Genomic DNA, 12,066 nt, shown 5'->3' with positions numbered 1-12,066 from the left:
AAGGTAGGAAAGAAGGGTCCAGGTTGTGAAGAGCTTTTAAATGTGAAACCGAAGATTTTATACTTGATCCTGAAGTAAAGGAAACCCACTGGAATTTATTGAGAGTGGGGAGGGGTGGACTATGGAGAAGAGGGGAGTAACTAAACCTGGAATAATCACCTTGATAGTTAACTGGAGTGGACAAAGACTTGAGGTAGGAGGACCAGTTGGAAGGCTTTTCTGTATCAGTGTGGTAGCTACGTGAATGGAGAAAGGGAGGCATATATGAGAAATGTTTTGAAGGAAGAAATGACAAGATTTGACAAACAGACCGGATATGTAGGGTGAGGACTTGAAAATTATATTGACATTATCATAGGCTGAATGGGAGGATGGTGATATCTTTGATAGTAAAATGAAAGTTGTGAAGAGGAGAGGAATTGACAGGAAAGAAAATGAATTCTGTTTTAGATATATTGAGTTTGAGATGCCCTCTGGACATTTAATTTGAGATGTCTAAACGATAACTGGTGATGAGAGATTAGGTACCAGGCAACATGTTAGGGATGGATATATAGACCTGGGAATCATCTGCTTACAGATGATAACTGAAACAGAGGAAACTCATGAGATCACCAAGTGAGATAATATAGGAGAAAAGGGTACAGGACAAAACCTTGGTAGACCCCTATGATTAATGGATATGATATAAAGATCCAGTAATGAAGGCTCAGGAGAGGTCAGACAAGTAGGAGAACAAGGAGATAACAGAGTCACAAAAACCAGAAGAGGGTGAGCAACAAAGTCTGCAGAGAGATCAAGAAAAAATGAGGGCTGAAAAAAGGCTATTAGACAGGGCAACTAAGATATCACTACGGACTCTGGGGATGGCATTTCAGCTGCGTGACGAGGTCAGAGGCCAGGCTGCTGGAAGTTCAGAAATGGAGAAAGTAGACGCAAAGGGCATAGATAGCTTTCTCAAGATATGTGCTGAGGAGGGGAAAAGAGGTAAGATGTTAGCTATCAGGGATTGAATGAGAGTTTTTTAAAGGAGAAAAGGGCATGTTTGTAGGCAGCAAGGAAAGGCCTACTAGAAAATGAGAGATTTAAAATTACAGAAAGAGTGAGGATGTTGTGAGAATAATTTGTTACAGAAGATGGTAAGGATGGGATCAAGGGTGTATGTAGACAGATGAATCATGTGAAAGGTCACCTTTTCATCTGAGATTTCAATAAAGGAAGAGATTATAGGGGAAGATAGTTGAGTGATTTGAGAAGAAGAGGAAGGGAGAATGGCTTGGTGAGCTATGAAGCAAGGTTCTCAGCTGTAAAGGGAGGGGACGAACAGGGGAAAAAAAGAAAACATTTAATAAAAAGCATATCAGCCAACAATTATAAAGTAATTACTATGATCATAATACTGGCTTAGAAAATAAGAGTGGTTGACCAGGGAGTCAAAATCAGTTTATATCCTCAAGGAGCATAAAAGTTAATTCCAGAGACAACATATACTGCATTTACTCATGCAATTTTTTTCCCTTTTATAGCTCTCTTCCCACCCCATTTTGAAGGGAAAATTAAGAAAGTTCTTTCACCGAATAATCCTTTAACGATGTTTTATCATTTGAAAAACAAAACAAAAACAGGACTTTGATTACATCAAACAATGCAACAGCTAAAACAGCGATCTAGAAAACAGTATCAGTGTCACTGTAATCAAACTCTTATATTAGGGAACACTTCTGTAAATGTCTTCCCTCACTCAGAGACAAAGCTAACACTACTGCTTACTACTGGCTAGGCTCAGGGTAAAGTATTTATTCTTAGCCTGACCTTCCATTTTGTTTCTGGAACCTATTTCTTCTGGTCTGTTGGCTCTGAATTTAACCAGCAACAAATCAAGCTACCAAACAGCAGTGTAAAATAGCAAGTACCTAATAGGTACTCATTCAGCACTGTACTAGGTGTTATTGCCCCTGCTCTTAAATGGTTTATAACATATACTGGAAGACAATAATGATGGGTCTATTATTGCATCTACAAGTCTTCCACAGTCAACAACAGGATTGTTTCACAATTAGAAATGAAAATGATAAAACATATAATTAATATATCATGGACTACAAATCATATGTGCTATGGGGAATATTGAGAAAAAGAAGAAAAAGGGTTGAAGATGTTAGGAAAGGCTTTATGGAAGAAAATGTGAACTAAAGGGGCGGAGGATGGAAACGAGCTGGATTTGGATAGAATAAATGGTGTTTAATCAGTGTTTGTTGAATAGGTGTTAACACTGAAAGGGAAGAAGGAAGACTACTAAGCTCCAACTACCTCCAACCCTTTAGAGATATACTAATTCTAAGGTAGTCACTAAATCTTCTTTCCTACAATCAAAGGTGCTTAAAATCCAAATGTGAAATTTGGATGGAAATCCTAAATGTAAACACTACCTTTTTATTGATCTAGCAAATCAGTGCAACAATTCGTACCTCAACATCTAAGTTAATTGTTTTCAATATATCAATAGCCCCATTAACTTATCAATGTGAGTGAAAAAATACAATGCTCATTCCTATTAAAAACACTCAAAAGCGTAGGCATAAATGGATTTTTCCTTTAAATGATAAGAAGCATCTACCTAAAACCATCAGCAAGAATTATTTGTAATAGAGATAAGCTAGAAACCTTCCCAATAGGAATGAATCAAGGATGTTCATTATCACCAATATTATTCAATATCGTATTAGAAATGCTAGCAATAGCAATAAAAGAAAAAGAAATCAAAGGAATCAGAATGGACAATGAGGTAATAAAACTATCTCTCTATGCAGAAAATATGATGATATACCTGGAAAATCTAGAGATTCAACTAAAAACTTGACTGAAAAAATAATTTTAGCAAAGTAGCAGGTTATAAAATAAGTCCACATCATCAGCATTTCTATATATCACCAACAAAACCCTGCAAGAAGAAACAGTAAGAGATACCCATTTAAAATAATTGTAGTGTATAAAGTACCTGGGAGTATACCTGCCAAGATAAACCCAGGAAGTACATGAACATAATTATAAACACTTTTTATACAAATAAAGTCAGATTCAAATAAGTGGAAAAATATTAATTGTTCATAGGTAGGCAGAGCCAATGTAATAAAAATGACAATTCTACCTAAACTAATCCACTTATTCAACGCCATCCCAATTAAACTACCAAAAATTATTTTATTGGACTAGAAAAAATAATAAAAAAATTAATTTGGAAGAATAAAAGGTCAAGAATATCAAAGGAATTAATGAAAAAAAAAATATAGAGGAAGGAGGTTTAGCAGTACCGGATCTTAAACTATATTATAAGGCAATAATTTTCAAAACTATCCGTTACTGGCTAAGGAACAGAAAAGTGGATCAGTAGAATAGGGTAGACACACAATACATAGTAGTAAATGATTATAGTAACTTTGTATTTGACAAATGTAAAGATTTAAGCTTTTGAGACAAGAATACATTATTTGGAAAAAAAAATTCCTAGGAAAACTGGAAAGCAGTCTGGCAAAAATTAGGTATAGATCAATATCTTACACAACTTACCAAGATAAGGTCAAAAATGGATAGATGACATAGATATAAGGGGAAATATCATAAGAAAACTAGAAGAACATGGACCACATTACCATCAGACTTAGGGACAGGAGAAGAATTTACGAATAAATAAGAGAGAGCATTGCAAAATGTAAAATGGATAATTTCGATTACATTAAATTAAAAAAAGTTTTGTACAAATAAAACCAATGTAGTCAAGATAAGAAGGAAAGCAAAAAACTGGGGAAAAATTTATAGACAATTTCTCAGATAAAGGTCTCGTACCTCAAATCCACAGAGAACTTTGTCAAATTTATAAGAATATGAATCATTCCCCAATTGATAAAGGGTCAAAGCATATGAACAGGCAATTTTTCAATGAAGTAATCAATATAATATTCTGGAGGTCAAAGAAGCTAGGATTAAAACCAAGAATCATTTACCCAGCAAAATTGAGTGTAACCCTTCGGGGGAAAAATGGACATTCAATGAGATAGAGGACTTTCAAGCATATCTGATGAAAAGACCAGAGGTAAATAGAAAATTTCACTTTCAAATACAAGACTCAAGAGAAGCATAAAAAGGTAGGAATGTACTGGGAGAAGGAGAAAGAGAGAGGTAGAATGGGGTAAATTATCTCATGTTAAAGAGACAAGTGAAGGGGAATGGGGGGGAGGTGAGAGGGAACGAGTGAACCTTACTCTCACAGGATTTGGCTTAAGGAGGGAATAACATACACACTCAATTGGGTATGGAAATCTATTTACCCAACAGGAAAGTAAGGGGGAAGGGGATAAGAGAAGTGGGGATGATAGAAAGGAGGGCAGATTGGGGAAGGGGGATAATCAGAAGCAAACACTTTTGAGGAGGTACAGGATCAAAGAAGAGAACAGAATAAATGGGGGTCAGGATAGGATGGAGGGAAATGTAGTTAGTCTTTCACAGCATGACTATTATGGAAGTGTTTTGCATGACTACACATGTATAACCTATATCGAGTTGCTTGCCTTTTCAATGAGAGTGAGTAGGGAGGGAGGAAGAGAGAAAATTTGGAACTCAGAATTTTAAAAACGAATGTTAAAAACTCTTTTTACATGCAACTGGGAAATAAGATACGCAGGCAATGGGGTACAGAAATCTATCTTGCTCTACAGGAAAATAGAAGGAGAAGAGGATAAGTGAAGGGGGGGTGTGATAGACAGGAGGGAAGATTAGGGGAAGGGGTAATCAGAACGTATGCTGTCTTGGGGTGGGTAGAGGGGAGAGATGGGGAGAAAATTTGGAACTCAAAATCTTGTGGCAGTGTATTGAAAGCTAAAAATAAATTAATTAATAAAAATACTTTTAAATGAAAAAAAAAGAAATCATCCTTCTACTTAGCTGAAATGTAAGACTTTTAAGATTAGTCAATAAATATCTATTAAGTGTCTACTATGTGTCAGGCAATGTTCTAAGAGTGTGGGATACAAAGAAATGCAAAAGACAGTAAAATAAAAAAAAAATAAAGGGGATAGTTGAGAGCTTAATTCTGAGGGAATAGCCTCAAGTAAAACAAACTTCCTGATCCTGAGGGTGGTATTTAAAGAGAGTAAAACAAAACAAAGAACTAGAATATAAAGGGGTGCCCATCAACTGAGGAATGGATGGACAAATTGTGGTGCATAAATACAATGAAATATTATTACACCATAGGAAAAGACTAAAGAGACAATATCAGAAAATCCTGGGACGTATGAATTCATGGGAAGTGAAGTAAACCAAACTAGGAGACTAATTTATACCAGGACAGCAATACTAAAGAAAAACAACTTTGAAAGACTGAAGAAAATCTGATCAAAGCAATGACCAGAACTTTTGATGAAGCATGTTACCCACGTCCTGAGTGAGAACTGATGAACTCAAGGGGCACAAAGAGGCGAAAATTTCTGGATGTGGCCAACTGTGTAGATAAGTTTGGTTTAATTATGTTTATTTGTCATGAGATTGTTTTATTTACTTTTTCCCAGTTTCTAATGGGAGAAAACAATTACCAGTAGTGATTCCAAAGGAAAGAGGCCCATTGAAACATTTTTTTTTTTAACACACAGAAGGGAACAGAAGGAAGTTTAGAAGGAAGCAAAGATAAGCATGAGGAGTTTGAAATCAACTCTTGGAATTATTCTGTGCTTTTTTTCCCCCAAAGAAGCAGTATGAAGTGGGGATTTGTGACAATGATCTTTTTTGTGTTCTCCTGTATCATATGGAAATCCCTCCTCCCCCTTTTGTTCTGGTGAGTAAGTTCAAGATTTACAAGATTCTTCTGAAGACATAAGGAAGTGTTACTTAAATGGAAGCTGTACTCAAGAGTGTAAAGCAAAGAGTTAGCAAAATCAGTTTTACTGTTCCTCCAAAGATACTACTATATTTTTTGATAGGACAGTTGATCATAAAAGTTCACTACATAATCAAAATTAAGTATTCTATTAAAGCACATGATAAGGGGAATATGGTAACATCACATACACTTACTAGGAAATTTAGTCAATGTACTAGAAAAATAAGAATTCATGATTTCATGGTAATTTTAATCATCCATGTTATTCATAATCAATACTAGTGTTTTACCTTCTATAGACCAGACTCCTAGTTGAAAGTCCTCCATTTTAATATGTGATCTTGGGCAAGCCAATTAGCTGCTATTTCTCAGTTTCCCCAACTCTGAAACAAGGGGGTTATATTTATATATCTCTAAGGTACCTTCCAGGTCTAAAATTCTACCACATGATGAATCTTTATGGCTATAGGACTCATCTCATTTCTTGAGTAGTTTTACTTGTAAGAGATACATTTGAGCATTAAATGGGAAGATAATAGTATCAACAATGAAATTCTGGAATGTTGCTGTCAGCCTACAAAAACAGAATCTGTGAACCAAAGCTGATGACCTAGTTTCCTAATACATGAAAACAGAGACATTGCCACATGAAGCCCCATTAAAAATATACTCTATGGCATATAATAGGTCTTAAATTAAAACTTCAACTTAGCAGAATCCTTAAGAAACCTTTTAATTTCACTTTCTGGTTAAGTAAGGGTAACAAAAAGTCTTAAAGAATTTTGTATCAGGAACCACTGTCCCCTCCCCTATTCAAGTATTACTTTTAAAGAGAAAAAATAAGGATGTTACTCTCCTATTCTATACTGTGTATAAGTGACTATTCTGCTCCACAAATGCAGCCCCCAAAACGTAATTCAATGAACATTCATTAATCAGTGACCACACATAAGACAGAGGGCTGCCTGGTGTGATAACATCGAGATTTGGACTTGGTGTTGGGACAACCTTGGCTCAAGGCCACTGTCTGAGAGATCTAGACAAGGCAGTGCCCTTGGTACTCCTTCAGACTAAAAGATGCTGAAGAGCTGAGAATCTGCATTGATACAGGGAGTTTCATTACCAGAACATCCCTACAGTAATGAATAGGGTTGGACCAAAAGAAAGACTTGCAAAGTACTGGGCCCATCACTGTGGAAATAAAGACAAAAATGAAATAGTTCTTTCCATTAAGAAGCCTACACTCTACTAGGAAGACAACAAAAAGGTAATGAGACAAGAAAACATGAAGCTGTATTTCAAGGAGAGTGTACTAATACCTGGAGCTGAGGGAGCTCAGGAAAGGCTCTGTGAAGGAGGGGCATACACACTGGGCTCTGATGACAGCAAAAATCTATGGGGCAGCAGTGAGGCAGGCATGCTACTAGACACGGGGAATCACCTGCTGCAGAAACGGACAACCTCAAAGAGCACCTCAGATTATTGCATTTTTAAAAGGGTTTTGCTCATATTTCATTTACAACCAAATATTAGTAGGAAAACAAGTTTAAGCAATGGTCTTTAAAGTATAAAGATTAAGTTAGAGAAAATGCTAAAATAAAATGACTCAGAAAATTTATATTTTGTTTCTTACCCTCTCATACTCCATGTTTTTGGAGGCCAACTGCCGAGCAATGAATTCTTTGCCTGAATCAAGTTTAATGCAAAGTTCTCTCAGAGATGACAAGTCAGTTAAAATTGATGCTTTTTCATCATGTTCACATCTGAGTTTTTCCTCCAATCTAGACAAGGCTTTTGTCATTGAGGATATTTGAGTTTCATAAGCATGGTGAGCATTTATGTGCTGTGAAAAAGAATTAGTAGAAATGAAAACTTACAAAATCAATAACGACATAAAGACTTTGAATTTCTGTGGTGTATGTTGCTTTACATAATACATACATTCCTAAATGCTGCACATGTCAATTATCCAGCAACAGAATCACTTAAATTCTGTTGAAAAGTTTTTTAATGTCTTTTTGTGAATCCTTTAATAAAATAAAGGTGAATTAAGAATGAAATTACGGTGAAAACTTCAAAGAGTAAAAAGCTGTTTCATGGAAGGAGGCAGTATATTATATTAAAATATAAATTTGACTTGCAGTCAAAGGCTCTGGGCTGAATTCCTAGTTCTAATATTTACTGTCTCCCAAACTAAGGTTAAGTTATTTAACCAGTCTTATGATCAGTTTCCTCTGATATTTAGGAGGGACAATGATATTTATATTACCTACCTTACAAGGCTATTGTGATAAAAGTCCTTTGTAAGTAGTAAAGCACTACAAAGTGAATTATCATTACTACTATTAATAATATGGTATTCATTTTATAAATCTCCCATCATTGTGACTAATGCATAGAAATATGGTAAACAAGAAAGATGTTCTAAATTTTAATACAACATAAGAATTCAATTAAACACTTATGAAATACCTACTATGCGCAACTAGGTTGTACCAGCTCTTTCAGCACCTCCCTTTTCTTGCCCTCTGGGTACCTTCAACTCCCCAAGGAGCTTTCCAATGCCTTGGTGCTTTAGGTAGGTCATTTTAGGAATGTGAAAAGGTTTTGACTGACTGTCTGAAACTAGAAATAATTCTTGACTGGCTGGTAAAAGCTTCTCTCTTTTCCTTCAGGTATTCTGCTGATCTCAAAAGCTTGATTCTGAGTAAAGAGAACAGAGTCTGGGGCACTGGCTATTATATTTGACTTAAAAAAAAAAACAGATGTGTTTTGCAATATTTATTACACAAAGGGCTTTCTGCTGTTTTTAATTTTTATTTTTGAATTAGAAAAAAAAATTTAAAAATGAGATTATTAGAATAAAAATGTAGAACATTTGAGTTCATCGAAGCAAATTAATCATTCTAACACTCTACCTTAACAATTTAATAGATATCTGGGATTTTAATAAGTAAATGTTTGAGTTTTACATAAAAAAATAATGTCCTGAATAATAAGAATTCATGTCACAGAAATGCTGTTTATTTAAAAAAAAAAAGAAACAAAATTTACAGGAATAACCATGAGAAAATCCAAGTATGAAAAGAACTACTCTAATTAAATATTATTTTATTTCATCAATAGGTAAAAATTTAGAGATAATCAGTGACATTTTGCTTCTGAAAATTCACAAAATTCTATTTAGAGTATAAAATAATTTCTAGATTAATTCACCATAGTATTTCTTTATCTTTCATCAGTATCTAAATTTCAGAACCTGTGGTCCTTTCCAACTTTGGGATTCTGAGAATCTAGGATCTATGTTTTCATTAGGCCTGGTGTATATTAGAAAAACTTTGCTAAAGCACAAAATCCTAAAAATACACACAATGCTAATTGTATATAATGTATAATTGTATATATATACATATATATACAATAGAACACATACAAATATATACATATGTACACAGTACTATATAACGTATATATATAAAACATACATTTATATATGTGTAACTTTGCTACTTATTATACAAAAATAATTCACACAGTTAAAATTATGAAAATCTGAAAGAAAATTCATTTGTTTAAATGGTTGCTGATATTATACATCTGGATAGGGACTACCATGAAGGTGCAGCACTTACTGTTCAAAAGAATGCCAAATGCGGTCAATAAGGAATATTAATAAGGAATGTAAATAAGGAATATCCTGGCTTATATTATCAACAAAGTCTCAGAGCTTTCCTAAAGCTAATAGTTCTGACAAAAGCCAAGGACCTAGGCTTTTCCCCTATTCCTGGTGCTGCTAGATAAACTTTATTTACCTATTCTGTGTTTCATTTTCTTCAGATATAAAAAGTGGGGGTTGGACAAAATGATCTTTAAAATTCTTTTGTACTGGATAGAAAATTATTTTACAGTACTCAATCCTTATCACATCTACAGTTGCTGCTATATTTTTTAACTAGAGGCAGCTATGGCTCATAATGGATAGAGTACCAGGTATAGAGTCAGAAAGACTCAGGTTCAAATCTAGCTTCAGACATTACAAGTTATGTGACCTTGGCAAGTTACTTAATTGTTGTTTGCCTCAGTATTCTCAATTGTCAAAAGCACCTATGCCTTGTGGGATTGTTGTGAAAAGTAAATAAGATAATACTTGTAAAGCACTTAGCATAGTGCCTGGCACATAGCAGGCACTATATAAAAATGCTGGTTATCATTATCATCATCATCATCATCATCATCATCATCATCAATATTCAAATATTCAGTTTGACAAATGGAAGAATCCAGGATCCCTCTTACCTCTGGATTGGGTGAGAGCTTAACACTGTGTCCACTCAGAATGGGTGGTACTGCCATAAAGAAGATATTCAATGTACATAGCACGAACTACGTCAATAAGCAGTTAAAGAATAACATTTGAAATGACAAATTATGACCTCCAGAAAAACTATAAGAATTTACTTAGTTCTACAACAGCCCAGCAAAAGGCGGGCCAAATAAAAGCTTGTAATTAAATTAACAAGGGAAAAAAAAAAATCTGTATTTAAAAAGTGAAATTATTTCCTAATAAAAAAAGAAACAAAGGATTTTAAGTCAAAATGCCTCAAAAGAATTAGATTTTTTATCAATACCTATAACTAAGTCATTTAATAAAACAAATTCACTTAAACATAGTAGGGGCTGCATTCAAAAACTAATTTTTAAACCATGACCCAACACTGAATAATGGATCTGTGTTTGTTTATTACCTCTTGAATTTCTTTTTCTAAAAGGTCTACCCTCTCTCGAAGATGTCTCCTATCTGTATCAACTGAGAGGAGCTCAAGTCGTATTGAGCTACTTTCTCCTTCAGCATGATGCGCCTTTATCTGTAAGTCTTCAGCTCGACTATGGAGCATTTGGAATTTATCTAATAAATCTTGATTTTCTTGCTCCTAGTTGAAATACAATAATATATTAATTAGCAATTATCACTTTTGGGAGTATTAAATGTAAAAAAGACACCTGATACACACTGGAAAGGCAAGGATATAACTGTCCCCTCCATTTACCCCTCCCACTTAAAAAAGAGAAAAGATCCAAAGCAAGTGGCGATGTGCTGAAAGAGGTACTCAATTAGAGTATGGGTGTGACTATAGACAGAAGTATTTAAGAGAGCAATATCTTTCTCTCAAAATCAATTAACAAGCATTAATTAAACGCTTGTTATGTGCCAGGAACAGTGCCAGGTAAAGACAAAAATCAAATAGTATCTGCTCTTTCATTTTTTTCTGGGGGTGTGAAGTGAGAAGTGGAGAATGGCACCCAACATCTATGCAAATGAAAAATAAAGAAACATATATGCAGAATAAATACTACATAAGCATCAGGTTATAAAACACTCAGTAGTGAGGGATGGTACTAGTGCTTGGTGGGATCAGGAAAGGCTTTAGCTTGGGTGATGCTTGAGCGCCATCTTGAAGAAAGTTATTTAGGTAGGGAGGTAGAGATGATAAAGGAGTAATAATTATACCTCTGGGCCAGAGGGTAAAGTGGAAACAGAATTCACTGGTCACTTCCAGAAAGAAACCCCAAAATGAAAACCCCCAGGAACAATACAGCCAAAATCCAGAGGTTCCAGGTCAAAGGAAAAAATACTGTAAGCAGCCAGAAAGAGTTCAAGTATGAAAGAGTCATAGTCATAATCTCATACAATTTTGCAGCCACCACTATAAAGAAGCAGAGAACGTGGAATACGATATTCCAGAAGGCAAAGGATATGGAATAACTTCCTTCATTTTTTTTTTCAAAGACAAGGTTTATTAAAGATCTGCCATATTTGCCAGACTCTTGAGGAATCTGAGAGTCAGTGAGGCATTGGCTAGATTTTAAGAATCTAAGCCGAGCCAAGAATAACTTACCTAGCAAAACCGAGTATAATGATGCAGGGGAAAAACTGACCTTTAATGAAATAGATGACTTCCAAGCATTCTTGATAAAAAGACTAGAACTTTAGAGAAACTATGAAGTTCAAATACAGGGGTAAAGAGCAACATAAAAAATTAAACATGAATAAACAGTGATAAAGGACACAAACTACCTACATTCAAACATGGAGAGATGAAACATGTATCCCCTCTGAACCCTATCATCATCAGGGGTCAATGAGAGAATCCAATTAGACAAAGCCGTGGAGGAGTTCTACAATTTCTTGATGA

General features: G+C 34.8%; 1 protein-coding gene across 3 annotated transcripts in view; it reads right to left on the bottom strand.

Annotated features, from left to right (window-relative positions):
• The window catches only part of CEP135 (centrosomal protein 135), a 99,182-nt gene that overhangs the window by 15,853 nt on the left and 71,263 nt on the right, over positions 1–12,066 (bottom strand). For all 3 annotated transcript variants that reach the window (XM_027836642.1, XM_027836644.1, XM_027836643.1), the window contains exons 22-23: positions 10,618–10,803; positions 7,506–7,715 (exon numbers count right to left, since the gene is read on the bottom strand). In XM_027836642.1, coding sequence (XP_027692443.1) covers positions 7,506–7,715; positions 10,618–10,803 — 396 coding nt within the window. The remainder of the gene's footprint in view (positions 1–7,505; positions 7,716–10,617; positions 10,804–12,066) is intronic.

The sequence above is a fragment of the Vombatus ursinus genome, unplaced genomic scaffold, assembly GCF_900497805.2.
Source record: "Vombatus ursinus unplaced genomic scaffold, bare-nosed wombat genome assembly UNPS02014818.1, whole genome shotgun sequence".
Classification (NCBI taxonomy): Eukaryota; Metazoa; Chordata; class Mammalia; order Diprotodontia; family Vombatidae; genus Vombatus; species Vombatus ursinus.
The sequence above is the reverse complement of the archived record's forward strand: the minus strand, read 5'-3'. Positions and strand labels throughout refer to the sequence as shown.